Source organism: Puma concolor, chromosome B4, assembly GCF_028749965.1.
Source record: "Puma concolor isolate L17-30 chromosome B4, mPumCon1.1.hap2, whole genome shotgun sequence".
NCBI classification, from domain to species: Eukaryota; Metazoa; Chordata; class Mammalia; order Carnivora; family Felidae; genus Puma; species Puma concolor.
The window spans coordinates 86,714,786-86,739,153 of record NC_141673.1 but is presented as its reverse complement, the minus strand read 5'-3'; the positions used below and the strand labels follow the sequence as shown (position 1 = coordinate 86,739,153).

The window sequence follows — 24,368 nt, the reverse complement described above, 5'->3', positions numbered from 1 at the left end:
ATGACCTGAGTTGAAATCAAGAGTCAGAGGCTTAACTGAAATGATACTTTTAGAGTTGTTTTTGTTTGTTATCTTTAGGGAAATTCACCTGGGAGTAGGAACAACATTTTTTAACCCTTTACTGACTTTTTTCTTTATTACTAGAAGAAAGAGGAGATGACTCTTTCCTAATCCTTTAAGGAAAATAATAAATAATCATTGTGGTTAACATTAAGACCTGACATAATGCAGAGTGTTTCATAAATCTCATTTTTTCCCTCCACAACAATATAACTTAGGTTATATTCCAGTTTACACATGGAGAAAGTAACTCACCAAAGGTCACAGTAAAATACAGAGAACTTAGATTTGCATTTTTTTTTTCTAATCCTTTAAAAGCGTTTGTTGTTTCCATTTTGTACTTGAGCTTTGGAATGTTGGACAACTAAGAAGCTAAATAATTTGTTTTTTATTTTGTCTTTGGCTATGAATAATGGAAAGCCTTGTCATTTTACCCCTGAAAATTAATCTTTTATCACTGTCAAGTATAAAAGTTTTAGGTTTTTTTATGTTAAAAGGAATTAATTTAAAAATACATTTTATGACTATATTTAGAAACATGAAATGCTCTAAAACTAAAGATTAGAAAATTCTCTTGGATGATTTATACCTAGTAGGAACTTTTCATTGCTGAATTTGTATTTGTTACCATTCATGCATTCTTATATTTACATATACTTAGCAAACTGGGAAGAAGTTGGAGAGGGTTTTAATTTATGTGTTTTCAGTTATTTCCCTACACCAGACCTTTCATATACATCCTATATCCCCACACATGTGCTATACATATTAAAAGGGAAAGCAGCTGTGCATATAATGAGATATCACCATATCCATCTTAGTATAATGGGTCATCACTGCAGTAGATATAAAAGAGGAAGCTCTGGTGATCCTAATATGATTTTGTGTAGGAAAAAATTGAGCTGAAGTTTGCAAGTTAGGTAGAATTTGAGATGTGCAGATAGAAGAGAAAGGAAAGCGCTGCAGGAAGGAGGAATAAAACTTCAAGGTGAGTGTACATGTTGGTAGGCTATAAAACTCATGGAGGAGCATATAGGACTTACAAGACCAGAGAAGTGAAGTTTGGACCAACTCATGAAGAACACTGAGGGGTAGACAAAATAGTATAAACTTTATTTTCTAGGTTACTATTTTTCTTTTTTCTTTTTTTATTAAAAAAAATTTTTTTTAATGTTTATTTTTGAGAGAGAACACAAGCAGGGGAGGGGCTGAGAGAGAAGGAGACACAGAATCCGAAGCAGGCTCCAGGCTCTGAACCATCAGCACAGAGCTCGATGTGGGGTTTGAACTCACAAACCACCAGGTCATAACCTGAGCTGAAGTTGGAGGCTTAACTGACTGAGCCATCCAGGTGCCCCTAGGTTACTCTTTTTCAAATAGCACATCTTAAAACCAGATTTGGTGGGTGATTATTTTAAAACAAGCAGCGGAAAAGAAAAGACATAGAAGGTATCCGAGTTGGAAGGAGTAGTTAGGGTAAATATTGTTTTGTGGAACTTAGTACCAGGAGAATGTATAAAGTTTCAATGTAAAATGTATTTCTTACCCTGTGAGTAATGGTAAAAAATGTTTTTAGAGCTGGAGTTCTAGGAAATGCTCTAAATATTAGTGTGCTTAAGAATCTCCTGAGGTGCTTGTTAGAATGAAGATTTGGGGCTTCTGATATGGGTGGTTCAAGCTTCACACTTTGAGGAGAAATTGAAGCAATGAGAATTGATTATGATAATGAAACAGGTCATACATTAGGATTCAAGTTTCAGCACGTTAGATTTTTTTGGTTTATTTTAATAAATGCTATTAACATCTAGTTATTTTAGGATTACTTTAGGAATTATTCAAGTATATACGAGATACCATGTTTTTAAAAATTTAAGTGTTCCTTTTTTCCATTTCAGGTGTGAGTGATGTAGACTATAGTCTCTATCCAGACAGACAACTACAGGGCCAGTGGCTGCGTTCTTACCTTGAAGCTTACAAAGAGTATAAAGGCTTTGGGACTGAAGTCACTGAAAAGGAGGTTGAAATACTCTTCATTCAGGTCAATCAGTTTGCATTGGTAAGTTTAAGTATTAACAATGAAAGATTCTTAATATAACTTAAACAGCTTTTAAAAAAAATGTTTATTCATTTTCAAAAGAGAGGGAGCAGGGGAAGAGGGACAGAGAGGTAGCAGAGGATCTGAAGTGGGCTCTGCACTGACAGCAGTGAGCCCGATGTGGGGCTCGAACTGACGGAACCGTCAGATGACCTGAGCTGAAGTGGGATGCTCAACCGACTGAACCACCCACATGCCCCTAAAAAGCTTTTTAATTTTCATCATCTTTTGTGTATTTTTGTTCAAAATTAGGACAAAACATGATTTTTTTTACAACTCCCATATTAAGGAGCTTTTGAGGACAGAGATTTTGTTTTATTCATTATTTTATTCTTAACCTCTAAAATAACAGTGCCTTACCCACATGGTAAGTGCTCAGTAATTACATGATGAATGGATTCTAGCTAGAGTTAGGATTAATTGTGAAGCAGTTTTTTATATCCTATCTATTCTCTTTATGTTACAAAAAACATATAATCAAGGAAAGATTTATGGGAAACGAGGCTTTCCACAGTACATTAAAATTTTTTTTTAATGTTTGTTTATTTTTGAGAGACAGATGAATGAGGAAGGGGAAGAGAGAGAGGACACAGAATCCAAAGCAGGCTCCAGGTTCTGAACTGTTAGTACAGAGCCTGACACTGGGCTTGAACTCATGAACAGTGAGATCATGACTTGAGCTGAAGTCGGACGCTTAACCGACTGAGCCATCCAGGTGTCCCTCCACAGTACATTTAATCATCACATCTTACTGTTAAGATGATAAAAGTAGATTGGAAGGAATAGAATTATGTTTTCATAACTTACCTAGTATTTTGTCTTGGTCTTCTTTTGATAAGCAGTTAGTTATTTCCAGCTTCTTTGATGTGTTAATGCTTTATTATTATTTTTAAGACCCACTTTTCTGTACTCTTGAGTGCATTTATTTTTTAAAAAAGAGTTCAATTATCTTTTGAGAGTGGTGTGATGAATTAGAATGAGCTTTCAGCTAAGGTGTTACACAATTAAATTGAATACTAGGTTGAAGTTATTTTAGCTGTTTCTTCTTAGTTTTAATACAATTTGGTACAATTCACATGGGGAATATTTGCTATGTTGTCTTTACAAATAAACCCTGTTGATGGCTCATGGGTGTACTTTTTCCATTGTTTTAAGAGCAGCATTTTCCCAGAGCCATTCAGAATACATCTGAAATAAGAGGGTGTGCTGAAACTTGACTCATCTTCTGTTCTGATATCTATTTTCAGCGAACTGTTGGCTAAATTAATGGCCTGCTCTCCAGCTGGTCCTAGGATGCCTGCTGTTCCCATTTATTTTATTTAAGCATGATCTTTTTTTTTTTTTTTAAATTTTTTTTTTTCAACGTTTATTTATTTTTGGGACAGAGAGAGACAGAGCATGAACGGGGGAGGGGCAGAGAGAGAGAGGGAGACACAGAATCGGAAACAGGCTCCAGGCTCTGAGCCATCAGCCCAGAGCCTGACGCGGGGCTCGAACTCACGGACCGCGAGATCGTGACCTGGCTGAAGTCGGACGCTTAACCGACTGCGCCACCCAGGCGCCCCTAAGCATGATCTTAAAGTAGAGAATGTAGGGTTTTCTTTCTCATGACGTTACTTAATAAACTTCAAAATTTACCTACATAGTTCTGTTTAGCCACTGTCTATATTAATATGAGCAATATTATTGTCGCTATAATTTATATTTTTTCATGCACCTATTTACGTAAATTATTCCTAAGGCATTGAGTTCATTAATTTCCACAGAAAGTCCACATAGCTTATTGATTAGTCAAACAAAAACACTGTTTACTATTAGCTAACTTGGGTTCTTTTGTAAACTTTTGATGATAAAAATTTAACAGCTTTGGATACTGCGGTTGTATATATATCATGGTATTGAAAAATAACTACTTCTGGTTTGATTATCAAGTTGTTTATAATACCCATTAATAAGATACCTAGTACTTACTACTCTAGGTCATGTAGATTGGAGGATTAAAAGAAGAATACAACAGTGCATTGCTTCAAAGTACTTACAATTTGGAAGGGCAAATAATATGTACAAAATACTTTTTAGATAACATTTAACACACATCCCTGTTTAAAATTCATAGCAAATTAGAATTGGAGGGAAACTTACTTAACCTGATTAAACAAACAACCTGATTTTATTTTATTTTTTAAAGTTTATTTATTTATTTTGAGAGAGAGCGAGCACAAATGAGAAAAGGCAGGGGGGCGGGGGAGAGAATCCCAGACAGGCTTTGCACAGTCAGTATGGAGCCCGATGCCGGTCTCAAACTCAAGAACTGTGAGATCATAACCTGAGCCGACTTCAGATACTTAATGAACTGAGCCACCCAGGCACCACAATTTAACCTGAATAAGAAGAAAAAAGAATATATGAAATGTACAGCAAACATTCATGAAATGTCATGATCAGTAGAAGGTCTTACAGAAAAAGAATAAAGGATGGTTGATGAGGGACACCTGTGTGGTTCAGTTGGTTAAGCGTCTGACTCTTGATTTCAGCTCAGGTCATGATCGATCTCATGGTTTAAGTCACACATCGGGCTCTGTGCTGTTAGCACAGGTTGGGATTTTCTCTTTCCCTCTCTCTCTCTGCCCCTACCCTGCTCATGTGCATGTGCTCTCTCTCAAAATAAAAACTTCAAGAAAAAACAGAAGGATGGTTAATGAGACATAAAACTTCGATACCTTTTTAATAGTATTCCTTATTTAGCGTGTCCTTAATTTACATAATCTTTAGTTTTCATATACATTACAGTTTATTCTCTGAGAGTCTGTTACCAGTTTCCGATTTTTCCTCATTAAGAAACCATTGAGAACCAGGTATGAAGCCAATTTTGGTTTGAATTTCTCTTTTTATTTAAATTGTGCTGCGGTCCTCTTTTATGTGCTGTTCTTGACAACTCTCTCCAGAGGTGGGTTACTTTCTTGCATCAGGACCTCTCTTGCTATCTTTAGAATAGAAAGAATATAGCAGAATTTAGATGAATGCTCACATTTGGCTTCACAGCCCCTCTTACTTGAGATTATTAATTTTCCTGAGATTTGATGTATATGCCTTTCTTGTCATTTTTTAAAGAATCATTTTATTATTTTCTTTTTTAATATTTATTTACTTAGCATGTATGCACATGCAGGGAAGGGGTAGAGAATCCCAAGCAGGCTCCCTGATGTCAGTGCAGAGCCTGATATGGGGGCTCGATCCCATGAACCATTAGTTCATTACCTGATCTGAAATCAAGAGTCGGACACTTAACTGATTGAGCCACCCAGGTGTCCCTGTATGCCTTTCATTTTCAAGATTTTTTTTTGCAGTTTTTTTTCTTTTTTTAAGCTAGCCCAGTTTACATAATTCTTTTACCAACTCTTAGTTTCACCCCACAGTAATTAAGTAAACGTCTGTTGCAATCTCAAGTGTTGGAATGAATAAATAATTGGGAAGGTAGGGGGAAACAAAAGCAAACCCTCTTTTTTCTTTATTATCTTTCATGCACTCCTCAGGCCACTGCAATCTGTCTTCTCCCCTCACTATTCTAAAAATAAAAAATAATTCATGGCAGGGTTACCAATAATGACATAATTACTAAATACAGTTTGAACTTTCAGTGTTTATCTTATTTGTTCTGCCAAAATCATTTGACAGTATTTACCATTGATTTTTAGAATTTTTTCTTTATTAATTTTTGTGATAACCATTCTTCCTTGGTTCTCTTTTGTATTTTCCTACTCAGTCTCTTTCCCTGGCTCCTCCTTTTCTTCCTCTTCTCCCAGTCCTCTTACAATACTGGTGTTTCCTATTGTCCTGATTTTGGGTTCTCCCAGCTCCTTTCACTTTAAATACTTCCATTGGATGATTTAATCCCATTACTTTTTTTTTTTTTTTAATGTTTATTTTTGAGAGAGACCGAGCACGACCAGTGGAGGGGCAAAGAGAGAGGGAGACACAGAATCTGAAGCAGGCTCCAGGCTCTGAGCTGTCAGCACAGAGCCCAGCTTGGGGCTCGAACTCATGGACCGGGAGATCATGACCTGAGTCGAAGTCAGACTCTTAACCGATTGAGCCACCCAGGTGCCCCTAGTCCTGTGACTTTATTGTACTTCCTATTAATGATCCCAAGTTGATTTTTTTTTTCCCCTTTGTTGATCTCAAGATCAGTATTTGCCACCATCCAGGATACCATTAGTAATTGACCACAGTATGTCCAAATTTGAATTTTATTTCATGCATCCTGTCCTCTGTTCCATTATTTATTCTTTGTTCTGTCTTGATTTAATTAAATATCATCCATGTAGTTGCTGTATTCTGAAATCAGGAAAAAAGTAATTTTCTTTTATGTCATGTGTTCCTCTTCTTTATTATCAATTTTTTCTATTTCCAAGTTCTGTTACTCTTAGTTCCTAAAATTCTCTCAATTCCAGCCATATCTCCTTAATTATGTGACATTTGATTAAGCCGTTAATTTCTCACCTATGTCAACTTCTAATGGTCTCTTTGCCTCCAAGTTTCTCCTGTCTATATTTCATCCTGTACATTTAAAAAGTTAATCTTTTTAATAACTAGATCTAATTCATGAATATAAGTATGTCTCTTCCATTTTTATGGTTCCCCGTGACCTACAGGGTGAATCCAAATGATAGCAGTCTGTAAATTCTGTCTTCTTCCCCACCTCCACTTCTGCTTTAGCAGAGTCATCTTGTTTTCTGTACATTCCATGTTTGAAGCCTATATGCTTTTGTATAAGTTATTTCTTCCTCCCTAGAGTGCCCTTTTCCCTGCATCCTCTGGCAAATTCTTTTTGTTCCTTATAGACGTGTCTTATATACTGTTTCCTCCTCTGAGACCCTTCCTTCCTTGATCACTTGTCATGAAGACAGCATATACATACATTATAAAGCTGATTTGATAAGTGGAGAAAAGAGGTTTGAGTAAAATTAGGATGTAGATTTTTTTTTTTTAATTTTTTTTCAACATTTTTATTTATTTTTGGGACAGACAGAGACAGAGCATGAACGGGGGAGGGGCAGAGAGAGAGGGAGACACAGAATCGGAAACAGGCTCCAGGCTCCGAGCCATCAGCCCAGAGCTTGACGCGGGGCTCGAACTCACGGACCGCGAGATCGTGACCTGGCTGAAGTTGGACGCTTAACCGACTGCGCCACCCAGGTGCCCCAGGATGTAGATGTTTTTTAATGAATGGCTGGTTAAATATTTACTGCTGAGGGCGTGAGTAGACTTGTAAATATTAAAAGACTTCATATGTTGCTGATTGTTTATTGTAATTAACTAATACTGAGATGGTAAACAAAAGTAGGCATTTGTATTATAAAATCAAATAGAGTATACATACGGGTTTTTTAATTGTTAGACACATTGTTTGCAGACTTTGGATTATTTCTAAGAAAATGTTAGTTTTAGGAAACCAGTTTTTAGGTTTTTTCAGAAACCAGTTTGAGGATTCATTTTAGTTATTTGTTTGTCTTATAAAGCCTTGAATTGTTCTTTGCCACAGAGATGGGTACCTGTTCTCAGTAATATGAATTCACACTAGATGCACTTCTGGCTTTGTGGAGGGAGACTTTATTAATTATAAGGGGAAGAGAATATAAGGAATTAAACAATTATAGTAAACACAAGGAAGGAGAGAAGTATAGAGAAGAACAAAGAAGGGTTAGTACACCAAGTCAGGTACTTATAACATCCAACCTTCTTGCTAGGGAAGCCCCGTGGTGAATAGCCCAGTTGGAGTCCTGATAGAGGGTTGTGGGCAGAGCATCCTCCCCTCAGGTGGGACTTCAAACAAGCTATTCCCGCCAGGGCAATATATATTACCCTTGTGTGACTTATGGTTAGTCATTAAGTTTGGCTCAGTGCAGTCCCGAGCTATACTGTTTTTCTCTGTTTCTCTTATCGTATCTCACAATCTTAGGAGCCTGGGCTTCTGCATATTCCTCATCCATCCCAGATCCATCCTGGTCTGGCTCAAGGAGGAAGGTGAGGCTTGTTAATCCTTCTTGTTGTCAGGAACAGAAGCGTCAGTTCTGATCCTGAGGCCAGATGCAGAATAAGCCAACTGAGCCCCCCCCCCCCCCCCCCCCCCGATTGTGTTTGTGCGGCTGTCAGAAATGCATGACAGGTCATACAAACAACTTCTATACAGAACAATAGCCTAGAAGTTAAAATGCCCTTTAATAGACTTACATATCTATAATTTCCAAATTTGAAAGAAATAATAAGAGTATAAGTAAATCACATAGAATATTACATTATGTTATTAGGACTTAAGTATTTTCTTTGATATTTTGGGGAAATGATGAATGGGCTGTTTTCCTGCATTTCCGTTTCATCCATTTAAGAGTCTAATGTATATAAATTTTTCATTTTCATCCTATAAAAGGTGTTGCCTGTCAAAAAGAGGGATTTTTGTGAAGTTTGTGTGTAGTGCATCTCTAATGTAGAACTGTTTAGTTATTTTATACTAGTATATGAATGAACGTTGCTTGAAATGGCGGGAAGAGCTGGTTTGATGTTATTTTTAGGTGTAGAATTTCCCGATTGCAGTCTTTTCTACTCACAGAACTGGCCTGATCAGAGATTACAGATGATTTTTATATCACTTTAAATATGGCTAGGTGATTTAAACTAGTGGTTCTCAAACTTTTTCATCTCAGGATTTTCTTTTTACACTTCCAAGGTTTTTTTTTTTTAATGTTTTTTATTTCATTTTTGAGAGAGCCTGCGTGCGTGAGTGTAAGCAGGGGAGGAGCAGGGAGAGAGGGAGACTGAGAATCCAAAGCAGGCTCCACTCTCTGAACTGTCACCACAGAGCCTGATGCAGGGCTTAAACTCACAAACCACGAAATCATGAAGTCAGACACTTAACCAGCTTGAGCCATTCAGGACCCCCCCTCCCCCCCCGCTCCCCGATTTTTTTTTTTTTAAAAGAGCATGCAAGCAGAGTAGGGGCAGAGGGGCAGGGAGAGGGGGAAGACAGAGAATCCCAAGCAGACTCTGTGCTGTCAAGCACAGAGCCTGATGCAGGGATTGAACTCACAAACAATGAGGTCATGACCTAAGCTGAAATCAAGAGTCAGATACTTAACTAACTGAGCCACCCAGGCACCCCAGTATTTTTTTTTGAATGTTTATTTATTTTGAGAGAGTGCAAATAGGGGAGGGGCAGAGAGAGAGAGGGAGAAAGAGAATCCCAAGCAGGCTTCATGCTCAGCCCACAGCCAGACATGGGGCTTGATCTCATGACCCTGAGATCATGACCTGAACCCAAATCAAGAGTTGGACACTCAACCAACTGAGCCACCCAGACATCCCTCAAGATTTTTTTGAAGATATCTATGAGCTTTTGTTTATTTCAGTTAATTATCAGTATTTGTCATACTGAAAATTAAAACAAATTCAAAATATTTATTAAGTAAAAAATAATAAACTTGTTAACATAAACATCATTTTGAATGGAAAATAACTATTTTTCCAAAACAAAAAAACAATTTAGTGAGAAGAATGGCATTATTTCACACTTTTGCAAATCCTTGTAATGTCTGGCTTAATAAGAGTTAGATTCTTTTTTTTTTCTAATTTTTTTTTAATGTTTTATTTATTTTTGAGACCGAGAGAGACAGAGCATGAGCAGGAGTGGGGCAGAGAGAGAGGGAGACACAATCTGAAGCAGGCTCCAGGCTCCAAGCTGTCAGCACAGAGCCTGACACGGGGCCGATGGCGGGGCTCAAACTCACAAACCACGAGATCATGACCTGAGCCAAAGTCGGATGCTTAACCAGCTGAGCCACCCACGTGCCCCAAAAGTTAGATTCTTATATCTACTTCTGCATTTCATCTGTTGCAATATATTGGCTTGGTTAAAGTATACAAAGAAAGTTCTGTGTCACACACGTGTTGGAAGAAATGAGTACATTGCCTTTTCAGATAATTGTGGATTTTCTCTTTGATACATCACCAGAACTCAACAGGTGGTTATTTCTTAAAGGTTAGTTGCAATGTGCAGTCAGAAAACATCAATTAATTTTTCGTATTTTATTATATTATAATCCATTGATTTACTTTGCACTTTGAACGGCTCTTTTGGCAGTGCATGATTTTGTAATTTTAACACCATTCAGTATTATTTGGGAAATATTGATTCATTAAGTTATGTAGATCTTACAGATGTTAATACATCTCATTATATGATATAAAAATATCACGTTTGCTGATATCACAATCAGTGTCATCAGAAAAGTTTTAAATACTGTATTGATAAGCTGGTAGGCTCACAGAATCAAATACAAATTTTCCAAAGTTCTAATTTTAGGTTGAATACTTGAAGACTATCATTGGCAACAAATACTGTCAATTATTTTCATTGAAATGACAAGTGCTCTTTTTTATATCTGAGAAATATCTGCCAAATGCCCAAGTCTAATAAGTGGTTCGAATGTCAGTTGTTCTTTCAAGTAAACATGATGTTCCATTAAAAATGTGCAAGTTCAGCTCACAACTCAGTCATAAATGTTTTTCCTTGAAACAACCTTCCTCTTTTGGGTGTATAGCAGACTGCTTTATGTGTACTTTCCTACACCATCTCACAGAATATTAGAACGTGTACTCAAGGGTAGAGATTTAATAAAATTAATTTCAATGGCTTCGTAAAGGACATTCTTCACACAGACAAGACTAGTCTTTTACTGTGTGTAGTGGTGACGTGAGTGTGTGTGTTTGGTGGCACTGCCTTGACATATTGTAAGGTACTAGTAGCTTTACCCACCATTGCTTTTAAACCATCATTGCAGATGTTAACATATTCAAGAAGGCAAGTAGCATATTAATAGTATTATAAGAAATATATATTTTTTAAATCCAATGTTTTATTAAAACAAAAATAGAACCAAAGTTAAAATATACTTGATCCTTTTTTTTTTTTTTTTAATAGCAAGAGAGTAAGGGCTTTAATACTGCTATCATCTGTATTTGAAGACACAGCACTGAAACAAAACCAAATAATTTTTTCCCTTACTGAAAAATTCAACACTCATGTAAGAAAGTTAAAGAAAAATACACCGTTGGGGTGCCTGGGTGGCTTAGTCAGTTAAGCATCCGACTTTGGCTCAGGTCATGGTCTCATGGTTCGTGAGTTCAAGCCCCATGTTGGGCTCTGTTCTGACAGCTCAGAGTTTGGAGCTTGCTTTAATTTTTTTAGTATTTATTTTTATTTAATTTTTTACATTTTATTTTTTTTAATTTACATCCAAATTAGATATCCTATAGTGCAACAGTGATTTAATGCCCCTTACCCATTTAGCCCAATCCCCCTCCCACAACCCCTCCAGTAACCCTCTGTTTGTTCTCCATATTTAAAAAAAAATTTTTTTTACATTATTTATTTTTGAGAGACAGAGTGAGACAAAGTGAGAGTGGGGGAGGGGCAGAGAGAGGGGGAGACACAGGATCGGAAGCAGGCTTCAGGCTCTGAGCTGTCAGCACAGAGCCCGACGTGGGGCTCGAACCCACAGACTGTGAGATCATGACCTGAGCCGAAGTTCGACGCTCAACCAACTGAGCCACCCAGGCGCCCTCCATATTTAAGAGTATTTTATGTTTTATCCCCTCCCCCCCGTTTTTATATTTTTTTTGTTTCCCTTCCCTTTTGTTCATCTGTGTCTTAAAGGCCTCATATGAGTGAAGTCATAAGATATTTGTCTTTTTCTGACTAATTTCGCTTGGCATAATACCCTCTAGTTCCATCCACATAGTTGCAAATGGCAAGATTTCAGTCTTTTTTTCTTTTTTTTTTTTAACGTTTTATTTATTTTTGAGACAGGGAGAGACAGAGCATGAATGAGGGAGGGTCAGAGAGAGAGGGAGACACAGAATCTGAAGCAGGCTCCAGGCTCTGAGCTGTCAGCACAGAGCCTGGCGCGGGGCTTGAACTCATGGACCGCGAGATCATGACCTGAGCCGAAGTCGGCTGCTTAACCGACTAAGCCACCCAGGCGCCCCAAGATTTCATTCTTTTTGATTGCCGAGTAATACTCCTTGTGTGTGTGTGTATGTGTGTGTGTGTGTGTATACGTATATATACGTGTATATACATATAGTATATGTACATACATATGTACATATGTACATATATATGTATATATACATATATACATATAGTATACATATATACATATAGTATATATATATGTGTATGTATGTATACACACCATTTCTTTATCCACTCATCCAATGGTGGCCATTTAGGCTTTTTCCATACTTTGGCTATTGTTGATAGTGCTGCTACAAACATTGGGGTGCATGTACCCCTTCGAAACAGCATACCTGTATCCCTTGGATAAATACCTAGTAGTGCAATTGCTGGGTCCTAGGGTAGTTCTATTTTTAAGTTTTTGAGGAACCTCCACACTGTTTTCCAGAGTGGCTGCACCAGCTTGCATTGCTACCAGCAATGCAGAAGAGATCCTCTTTCTCAGCATCCTTGTCAACATCTGTTGTTGCCTGAGTTGTTAATGTTAGCCATTCTGACAGGTGTAAGATGGTATCTCATCGTGGTTTTGGTATGTATTTCCCTGATGATGAGTGATGTGGAGCATTTTTTACTGTGTCAGTTGGCCATCTGGATGTCTTCTTTGGAGAAGTGTCTATTCGTGTTTTTTGCCCATTTCTTCACTGGATTATTTGTTTTTTGGGTGTTGAGTTTGATAAGTTCTTCATAGATTTTGGATACTAACCCTTTTTCTGGGATGTCATTTGCAAATATCTTCTGCCATTCTGTTGGTTGCCTTTTAGTTTGGCTGATTGTTTCCTTCGCTGTGCAGAAGCTTTACATTTTGTTGAGGTCCCAATAGTTCATTCGTGCTTTTGTTTCCCTTGCTTCTGGAGATGTGTTGAGTAAGAAGTTGCTGCAGCCAGGGTCAAAGAGGTTTTTGCCTGCTTTATCCTTGAGGATTTTGATGGCTTCCTGTCTTACATTTAGGTCTTTCATCCATTTTGGGTTTATTTTTGTGTATGGTGTAAGAAAGTGGTTCAGGTTCATTCTTCTGCGTGTTTCTGTCTAGTTTTCCCAGCACCACTTGCCGAAGAGACTGTATTTCATTGGATATTGTTTCTTGCTTTGCCAAAGATTAGTTGGCCATATGTCTGTGGGTCCATTTCTGGGTTCTCTATTCTCCTATATTGATCTGAGTGTCTGTTTTTGTGCCATATAGGAAATAGTTTTGAGTCTCAGACACCTCCCCTGGGTTGACAACCACTGTTTTAGACTTTAAAAAGAAGGAAGCACATCTCATCTCATAATTCATTTCTCAATATGTGGGACTTTCTCAGGTAGAAAGAGGACCATTTTTGTTATGTTATTTTTATATTATTTTTTATTTTATTTTATAATATTTTATTTTATTTTTTAATGTTTATTTTTGATAGAGAGTGTGCGTGCACACACGCGCAAGAGCACAAGTTGGGGAGGGGCAGAGAGCAGGGAGACACAGAATCTGAAGCAGGCTCTATGCTCTGAGCTGTCAGTCAGCACAGAGCCAGATGTAGGGCTCTAACCCACAAACTGTGAGCTCATGACCTGAGCTGAAGTCAGATGCTTAACCCACTGAGCCAGCTAGGCACCTCAGAAAACCATTTTTGAAAGTTTTTATATTTTTATCATTCTAATTTTATATAATTATAGTAATTAGCATTTTATTGAATGTTTGTTATATACCAGATATATATACTCGGCTCCGATGTGTGTTTTTTCTACATCACTAAGTAGTTCTCCAATTCTCAGCAGTGTCCTGCAATTCCATAGGTGTTAGATCCCATAGGTTAAGGGTTCAGTCTCACGACACTTCACTCCACTGTTCCCTCTTTCAGGTGCCAGTTGCAAGTCTCATTTGTTACCTGTGATTCTTACCCACTGGCTATAAATCGGAGGTTTCCAAAATTCCCACTTTGGGTGCAGTTAATTTGCGAGAGTGGCACTTAGAACTCAGAGAAGCATTTACATATGTTTACCAGTTTGTTATAAAGGATACAGAAGAACAGTCAGATGAAGAGGTACATAGGGCAAGGTCTAGAAGGGTCCTGAGCATAGGAACTTCTGTTCTCGAGGAAGATAGTGTATACCACCCTCCAGCGTGTGGATATATTCTGGTTCACCAGGCCTGGAAGCTCTCTGAACCCTCTCCTTTTGGGTTATATGGAGCCTTCATTACATAGGCAAGATTGATTAAAACATTGGGCATTGAAAACTGAACTCCGGTCTCTCTCCCCTTTCCCCTCCCTGGAGGTTGTGAGATGCCCACCCCTCTAATCATCTCATTGGTTTCCCTGGCAACCAATTCTCATCTAGAGGTGCTTTCCAAAACTCAGGTGTGGTTGAAAGGGATTTGTTTTGAATAACAAGATACTCCTTTTACGTTTATTGTTCTGGAACTATTTCAGGAACTTATAATAAAAGACCAAATATTATAACAAAAAGATGTTCCCATTGCTGTTATGCTTAGAAAATTCCAAGGATTTGGGGAACTGTGAGCCAGAGACAGTGGATAAAAACCAAATATTTATTTCTCATTATAAATCATATCACACCTGCATTTTACAGGTGAGGAGACAAAGGTACAGAGAGGTTAATTGCTCAAAGTCATATAGGTAATAATGTTTGCAATTTGACTCCAGAGCTCAGCTTTTCTTAAATTTTGTTTAACCATTAGACTTCATGTGCATGTGACTTTAGCTGTTTACTCTTTACTACAATATTTATTCTTTTCTATATCTGTATTTGATGGGAAGTTATATATCCTGCTAGTGATTTTTTGAGGAAGTTAAAAGCAAAGTGTGATAGTATTTTTTAAATGGATATTATTACAACAACATACTTTAAAGAGATCTTTAGAGGTTAAAAGTTTCATAGATACGTGTGTGTGTGTGTGTGTGTGTATGAAGTAAGGGAGATGATTCTTTTTCAGAAATACCAAATAAAAGCTGTGCTGTCTAGTTAATAGTAGGTTTACAACCTATTGGACATATATATGAAACCCCTCTCCCCCCATAATGAGTGCCAAACCCTTGGACACTTCACTTCCCCATTCTTCCCCTTCTCCGTTTCGCAGGCTTATTTTTACAGGTTTTGTAGTGAGCATGAACCAAAGAACAACAGAGGGACTGAAAGTCTGTGCATCACCTCAGGAAATGTACATTATTCCAATTAGACTACTTTTTGCCTTAGATGGGCATAGGTGATGGGGTAAGGCTATAATCACTGTAGTACTCAGCCAGTGAGGATCCAGAGGAGGAACTTGCACACTAGGAGATAAATTGTCTGCTATGACTGCTCCGAGTGTGCTTGTCTGTCAGACACCTGCTCTTGCAAGACTGTTGATTAAAGTCTTGCTTCACTGTGCTCCGAGTCTCCATGTCCCTCCTTTGATTGGGTCAGTGAGATTATTTCCCACAATATATATAATTCCCTTCCTTCCTTCAAGGCCCCCGAGTAGGGGGTAGAGGGGCAGAGGGAAAGAATCTTTTTTTATTAAGTGTTCATTTTTGAGAGATAAAGAGTGTGAGCACAAGCAGGGGAGGGGTAGAGAGAAAGGGAGACAGAGGATCTGAAGTAGGCTCTGTGCTGACAACAGAGAGCCCAATGCAGGGCTTGAACCATGAGATGATGACCTGAGCCAAAGTCAGACACTTAACCAACTGAGCCATGCAGGCAACTGCCAGAGTGAATCTTAAGCAGGTTCCACACTCAGTGTGGATCCCATGACCCTAGGATCATGACCTGAGCCTAAATCAAGAATTGGACACTCAACATACTGAACCACCTACACACTAGATGCCCCCTCCATTAATCTTTAAAACAATCCTGTGTGGAATACAGAATGGCTAACAGTTTCTTATCTTTTAAGTGGTAATTCTGACACTAAAAATTTGTGACTTACTGAAGGTTGTTGCAAAAAGAGTTAGTGACAGAACCTGGACTTGAAACCCCCCAATTCACAATTCAAATTAAGAATCCTTCCGCATTCATTGTGTTGCTTTACCTACCCAATTGGTTTGTTTGATTATTTTAATACCAAGATCACAGCTGTTGAGGAATTTTTTTTTCTGAGACACCTTTTGTTGTTAGTATAAGGAATTTAGTTGAAATAAAACCCTTCAAGACTTTTTTTCTAGCTATATTTCTAGTTAGAATAGACTATTTCTTAGGAAGTGAGGTTTTATTAGCTAATATTCGAATCTTAAGATATTTTCTTGTTTAACTGGAAATAGATTGTAAAGCACACACATAGCAGTTATTTTATAGCTCGTACAGTCATCTGTTTTTCTCTTGAAGTCTTAAGACCCATTTTTGTCTGGCGTAGGTAAAATCATGTTACAGTATGTCATGGTTGGTTATAGAAAATTGTTGGGCCAATAAAAATTGTTTTGAGATGTTTCGCATGTCTAGAACATTTTTCATATTTAAATATATTTTTCATTTTTGAGATTTGGATTTTCCCTTTTGTTTATATTTTTATGTCAAAAAGCCAAAGTCCTTTGATAATCCTGTATTTTATAGGAAAAGCCTGTTGGCAGTTTTAATCATTAAAAATAATTAACCAACATCTATTAGTACTGATGCTGAACTCTGTCTCCACAAAGCAGTTACAGGAATTGGGCTTTATTTTCTTAAGAGGTTATAAACATATTATAATGTCTTTTGGTGTGGACATAGGTAGTCATCCAGATAATTGTATGCTCAGTATTTGCTGTTTTTTAGACAGAGCATCAAGATTGTATTCAGCATGGAGTTGAAGAAAAAGAACATTAATTATTTGACAGTTGTTTTATTAAGAAATATATTACCATAATTCTTGATTTTTCTTTCCTCCTTTTTAGGCTTCTCATTTCTTTTGGGGATTGTGGGCTTTGATTCAAGCCAAATACTCCACTATTGACTTTGATTTCCTTGGGTAAGTTTAATTATACTCTGTGTATTACATTTGTCTCTACTTTTTTTGTTTGTTTTTTTTTGGTGTACGTGTAGAACTCATGGGGTACACTGTAGTTATTATTATTTTCAGTCAAATTTTCTAAAGGTTTCATACATTTAATGGTTTGCAAGGAAATCTGGTATACCAATCTGTTAAATACTCTATTAGAAAAGTGTCCAGTAGGTGGTGCAGTAAACCAAAAATATGTCCTTTGAAAATCTTAAAACTTAAAAAAAAATCAGCTTAGAAAGGTGAATGGAAAATGAAGGAAGGATTAAGATTTTCACCTTTGATTAATTGTTGTTATTCATTTCTCACTAGGTATGCAATTGTTCGTTTTAACCAATACTTTAAAATGAAGCCTGAAGTTACCGCATTAAAAGTGCCTGAGTAAAGAAGAGATTTGATTATTCTCAAGTAGCTGAACAATGCTTGTGAAATCTTTTCTTAAGAAATTTTGAAGAGCCAATATTTGTTAAAATTCTGTTGTTTAATTTGGTTATCTTGCTTTACAAATTATGCCTCTAAACCAATCTATTTTTTAAATAGACTGAACGATGTCAAGAAGTACACCTACTGCTATCAGTGTGTGGTGGATTAGAAGTTTGTTAAATCTGCAAAAAGGTATAAAGATGTCAGTTTAATCCTTTCTTTGATAATTTAATCTCTGTTTATGTGAATTATTTATTATAAACTTAACATAATTCTGTGACTGCTTTCATCTGTTGGTTGAGTGTAAGCAATGAAAATGTTCCAGAGAAACTTTTTTTTTAAGTTTTACTTTAATATTAATTTTAGTAAACATTCTAAGTGTTCAGTGTAACTTTTTTATCTCGATACACTGTAAGAAATATGAATCATTCAGTCTTGAAATGCCAGATACTGGTATAGATAACTTAGGGTGTTCATAGAAAAATTTCTGTGTATGAGGGTAAACTGCATTTACTGTCTATGCTTAGTGGTACATCTTTTTGAATTGAATATTGGATAGTGTTTTTGGGGGGGGTGTGGAATCTATCTTTAAATTCTCCTTTCCTTACATAGTCTGGCAGTATAAATATTAACCATATAATCCTGGAATAGATACGATTTTGTATTACCAAAATCTGCATTAAGTAATGTTTTCACATACTGAATATGGTCATTTAAGTTGCTAGTTTATTTTTAAAACTTGGTTGTATCGTATTGTTTTTTACCAAAAATTTTGTTTTACTTAATGAAATATTCTGTGTTTTTTGTCTGTTTAGCTAGTAGAACAAATGCTAATTTTTGAAACAAAGATAGAGTGGTTATCATACTTGGGAACAAGAAAATATCATTTAGATATTCTTTTTTACCTTTGCATATTCATTCCTTACAATTTCATTTCATGTTTTAGTGTTGCTCCATGTCTTTAGAATGACATGATTACATGATATATGCAGGTTCAGAGAACTAAATTGAAGCAGTGAAAAGAAAGAAATAAGGAACATTTAGGACTTTGATCTACTACACTTAGAATCTGATATAACAAATGTGAATTAAGCAGATATACTTGTGGTAGGAGGGCATCTTGTTTTAGTTTCTCTTGATTTTGTTTGTGTATTTTTTTAATTTTGTTTGGGAATGAGAGGGTGGTAATTATTATATGGAAGGAAGTTAGATCTTTGTGATAAGTAGGCTTCAAGTTTTGAAGACTGCCCCTGTGTGGGGATGAGCAGTCATGGTTAACTTAGAAAATTAGTCTGACAAGCTTTGCACTTTGGTCACATAAGTGCCCATGTACAAAGTTGGCTTAATGAATCTGCATATTCAGAATATGCAACTACAAATATATCCTCTAAGAAATCTTCTGGGGAGTTTGATGTATTATTCCAAATGACTTATATTCTCAGATAAGTGCTTTAAAATACTTGGATTATCTCAAGATGTTTAAAGCTAATAAAGTAAGTAGAAACACTTAAGGCCATTTTAAATGGTAAATTCTAGTTACATAAATAGAATCTTAAAATCTGCTTGTGTCTGTAACAGTGTTAGACTAAGATTTGTTTTCTACCTCCCCAGTGTTATAAATGTTCACTTCTGTTTTTTTAAACCATATTAGTAAAGGATCAATAGAATTTTACCTAATTGACTAAATGAATGGAACCAATTAAACAGTAGCTTTTTACATAATGTTAGAGTGAACTTGAAAAATTGTTTTTGGTGGAATTTTTATTTGTGGTTGGAACATTTTCTTAGGACAATGAATAATATGTAATACCCTTGATTTTTTGCTTTCTGACTTCTTAAAGTGAGAACTGTGTGTATGAGAGGAGACAAGATCAGTTTTCTACTTTATTCCATATTCTTCAAACTATTTTGAATAGGGATTCACTGAGCCTTTTCTGGTAGACTGTGCATAGCTGCTAGCTGTGGTACTCTTCGAGAGATTCATATTAGAAGTGAATGTAAAGGGGAATAAAGGCTCTCACTTTAGCCCTAGGAGTATGCAGTGGGAGTTGGAAACAAAATAAGATATTTAAGATATTTTCCCCACTCTGTGGCTAATTTTTGGGAGTTGTGATGCTCCCACTTCCTTTGTGATGCTCCAAAACCTTCCCAGGTTTTTGGTATCATGCTGCAGCCTAATAATAGGGTTCAAAATTGCTTCCCTTTTTATTGACCATTTAAGGGAACCTAAAGGAAAAACTTCCTCTAAAATTTGTCCTGTGGCTTGCTGAGATGTCTGTTGCCTTTTTATGTTAAGCTAAGGAACTTGAATGCCTTACCTAATAACTCAGCTGGTAGTAAGTTCATTTTGTAAATATGAAAATGGTTGTTAGAGAAGTGGCATTCATGTGTACTCATTGTTAAGTCAATAGACCATAGTGGCCTGGATGCTTTAACAAGCAAAATTCCACATTTTTTCCTTTTGTTCCTTACATACTTGTATGATCTTACCTGACCAGTAATATTTGATTTTTTTTCCCTCCTGACCCCATGCTACCACTTGATTTTCCAGAAATCAGAGATGTGGTAGTAAATCATACTGTTCACATGGTCGTTTGAGATCAACATGAGCACAAAAACTCAAACTAGGTCTGCCTGGAATGTATATAAAACAGTGTAAATAAACATTTGTAAATTAGTGTGAATTGTATCTTGCATATGAGATTGTGTATTGTTTTGCATTCTCTTCCCTTTTGTAGTTTTATTTTTTTTTAGGGGGGGGTAAGGAAATGATTCAGCTCGTTGGTTTTAGACTCAAAATAGCCAAAAGTTCTGGCTGCACAGTGGGATAGCAAGAGGAACTGGAAATAGGGTTTATCAGGTTTTGTCAATGTCATTACTTATTTATTTAGCCTCTCAGTGCCTAATACGACTTTTCTTCATTCTTTAGCTGGCCATTAGTTTTTGTGAGGTTAGATTGCTATAAGCAGTAAATTAATACACTCTAGAGCTCCTTTCTTTGAGTCATGATTCTAAGCTAAAGCAAATTAAAAATATAATGTGATGATTGCAGACTGAAGTATTACCCTTTCCTGTTTTCAAGGTTGTTAGCTTTTTTCTACCAAAAAACCCCCAAACAAACCTTGACATTTTACGTATCTGTGTGAATCTAAATCCCGTATGTATGAGATCTTGATAAATAATAGCTCTTAGCTCAACTTAAACATATCTCAGTTGGCTTCTATAAGTATAAAGTTGTTTATTACGGTATTGTAAAAGACAGAAAAGACCTAAGTAATGAGTAATCTTTTAATGACATAGTGCTATTTTCATTTTTGCTGGACTGAAAATATTTACTTCAACTTCATAAAGGAAGTTAAAGGAAAAAAGTTCCCCCAAGCACTCTCAGTGAAAAGTTAAAAAGTTCCACTTTAAATATATAGGTTTTTCTTTTTTATATTACACAAAGCTTTCTGTACCATTTTTAAATTTCTTCATAGTACATATGAAAATACTATCAGTTTGATATTCTGCTTCAGATTGCTTTTAATAAGCATTTTATATGCATTCCAAAGTGATACAGACTTAAACTTCTAATATTAATCAGTCATTCAGTTGATATAGACGGAGTTACCAGTGCTTTATGCTAGGACGAGAGTTCTGTTATTGGGAGCAATTTGCACTAATTTCCTCAAAAAGCAAATGTGAGTAATATGCACAAAGGAAATGAATTATAAGTATGTGGTAAAACAGCCCTTTCCTTATTTCAGAATTGATATGCTCTGATTTTGCTTCCTTAGTTCATTTGATTTTAGAATGTCCTTTGATTAGAAACTAACATATTAAGGTAATCTGTTTTGCTTCTTCTTTTCCTTTTTTTTTTTTTTTTTTTAAAAGACATTAGTTATTGAACCACCTTTTTTTCCCAGTTATATATATCACGTGTGTGATTATAGTGTTATGTCTTGGGTTAGAGGTCTCTGGACAGAAAAGCATATCAGTTATTTTAAATGATTTTTCCCCTATCTTTGAAGCTTAGTCTGTAAATGTGTTCTTATAAAACAAAATGCTTGGGTTTGCATTACTTGAATACTTGAAAACTGAAATTAATAAGGTATCTTACATAATGAATTAGATATTTCCAATTTTTACATTAACAACTTTCATTTTTGGATAATTTGAAATGGACAGAGGATTCAATTATTTGAATGGATAAAAATGACAGTGTTTATAGAAAAATTCCCTTTTGTGTTTCAGTCATCCCAAATTCAACTTCTTAGGTTTCTGTCCTAAGATCTGCTTTTTTTTTTTTTCTCCTGTACTTAATGCACTTACTATGCTATAGATAATATCAGATAGCAGGTTAAAATAAAATCTTTGTTCAATATGAATCGTTCACCTTTTCTGGTTATGAAAAATTGCTCTGTAAAGTACTCCTAATCCCTAAATATAGGCATATTTTTGTTTACATCTTACCCATTAGTGGTATAAATACCATTAATTATTGTAACAAAACACAAGATGTTTATAAAAATTGAAAACATTACATATTGTATTTGAACTAGTTAGTGAAGGGTAAGAAAACGCTGCTGATTTGAATTGTTTTCATTAAATTTCAAAACTCTTATTAAAGGAATGTTCAGAGATAGGTTGAGACCCATTGATCTCCATGTAAACCAGCGTCCATGACCTGGAGAAAACCCCAGAAACACAGTGGAGGAGGCAAGAATATTTACTTGCCATGGTTGTGGTGTGCTGCTACTTTTTAGGTAGTGACACACTGAGATCTTATTGTCCAATAATCTGAAGAAGTTTCCTGTTAGTTATGTGTACTAAAGTAACTCAGTTGGTAGAATCTGCTAAGAGGAAAGTTAAACTGTACTGTATTTAGGAACCTTTTTACAGCTGGGTGAAGTTTCCATGATATGAAGTATTTGAATTTTAAAGTATACTGCTATCATAAGAAATAAGACATGGCATTATTCCATGTTCTTAAGTGATAATTTCCTTATTGAGTTTCAGAAGAAAAAACAAAATGAGTAATTGTCACTGCATTAGCTGTATGTTGAATTGGGAAATTGTGGCATAAACCTTAAATTTGTGTTTATCAAATGTGAACCATAGTAGTATAATGCTGCTTTGTATATACTGTAAGTGCTACAAATAGTCTCAGCACTGAAAATGTATTGATACCTCTCAGATGAATGCAAATTTTGATGTAGGTGTTTTGATATGCCTCAGAAAGTATCTGAGTGTCTGAGAACTTGTCAATCTGTTTGATAATGGAGATACTTCCTGTTTTTGGTTGCATATTTTCATGTTTAAAATTTAATTTTTACATTTTTACTACTGTTAATTTAAGCGTAAAATTTATTCTGTGGATAAAAATGGGGTTGCCAGTGAAGACAATAAAAAAACAGCCTCATTCATGTAACTGCTTACGTAAAAAATACATTTTTGCTGTATGTTCATAAACTTTTAATGAAGGTGTTTGTATTTCTGTTTGAATATAAGTGATGTTTAGGCTTTATTTCTGCTTAGTAAGGCCTTTTACCATTGATTAAATGAAGGAATGTATCTTTTTGAAGAGATTTATATTCTGTAAATAAAAATTGGTTGTAACAATAAAGTTGGGTTCTAACTGCAGTGTACCATAAATCTTGTTGTTCTTTCAACTTATTTTGGTGGATTTTCTTTTTTGGGGGGTTAGAAAACAAGACTTTTCAAAGTTATTGTATAACTATATATTTGAAGTGATTCTTTAAATTTCTAATTCTCTGGTTTGTGGTATTAAAAAGGTTCTTTAATGGGGCGCCTGGGTGGCGCAGTCGGTTAAGCGTCCGACTTCAGCCAGGTCACGATCTCGCGGTCCGTGAGTTCGAGCCCCGCGTCAGGCTCTGGGCTGATGGCTCAGAGCCTGGAGCCTGTTTCCGATTCTGTGTCTCCCTCTCTCTCTGACCCTCCCCCGTTCATGCTCTGTCTCTCTCTGTCCCAAAAATAAATAAACGTTGAAAAAAAAAAAAAATTAAAAAGGTTCTTTAAGGGGCGCCTGGGTGGCGCAGTCGGTTAAGCGTCCGACTTCAGCCAGGTCACGATCTCGCGGTCTGTGAGTTCGAGCCCCGCGTCAGGCTCTGGGCTGATGGCTCAGAGCCTGGAGCCTGTTTCCGATTCTGTGTCTCCCTCTCTCTCTGCCCCTCCCCCATTCATGCTCTGTCTCTCTCTGTCCCAAAAATAAATAAACGTTGGAAAAAAAAAAAAATTAAAAAAAAAAAAAGGTTCTTTAAAAAAATTTTTTTTAATGTTTATTTTTCAGAGAGGGAGACTGCTGGGTAGGGGCAGAGAGAGAGGAAGACACAGAATCTGAAGCAGGCTCTATGCTCTGAGCTATCACCACAGAGACTGACCTAGGGCTCGAACTCTCAAACCACCAGATCATGACCTGAGCTGAAGTCAGATGCTTAACTGACTGAGCCACCTAGGCGCCCCAGTGTTAAAAAGTTTTTTTTAATGTTTGTTTATTTTTGAGAGAGTCAGAACACGAGCAGGGGAGGGGCACAGAGAGAGGGAGACACAGAATCCAAAGCATGCTCTAGGCTCTGAGCTGTCAGTACAGAGCCTGACCTGGGGCTCGAACCCATGGACCGCAAGATCATGACCTGAGCTGAAGATGTATGCTTAACTGAGCCTGGAGCCACCCAGGCGCCCCTAAAAAGTTTTGAAAGAAGTTTGCTTTCGGAAATTTGGTTGAGATGAGAGTGTGGGATATTATGTAACTCAATGAACAGATTCTATTT

At 36.4% G+C, this 24,368-nt stretch overlaps 1 protein-coding gene across 1 annotated transcript in view; it reads left to right on the top strand.

Annotated features, from left to right (window-relative positions):
* Window positions 1-23,220, top strand: part of ETNK1 (ethanolamine kinase 1) — a 68,768-nt gene extending 45,548 nt beyond the window's left edge. Inside the window, exons 6-8 of the mRNA XM_025930615.2 lie at window positions 1,956-2,116; window positions 17,069-17,142; window positions 17,485-23,220. Of these exons, the coding sequence (XP_025786400.2) occupies window positions 1,956-2,116; window positions 17,069-17,142; window positions 17,485-17,557 (308 nt within the window). The 3' untranslated portion in view covers window positions 17,558-23,220. The remainder of the gene's footprint in view (window positions 1-1,955; window positions 2,117-17,068; window positions 17,143-17,484) is intronic.
* Window positions 23,221-24,368: the final 1,148 nt, after the last annotated feature.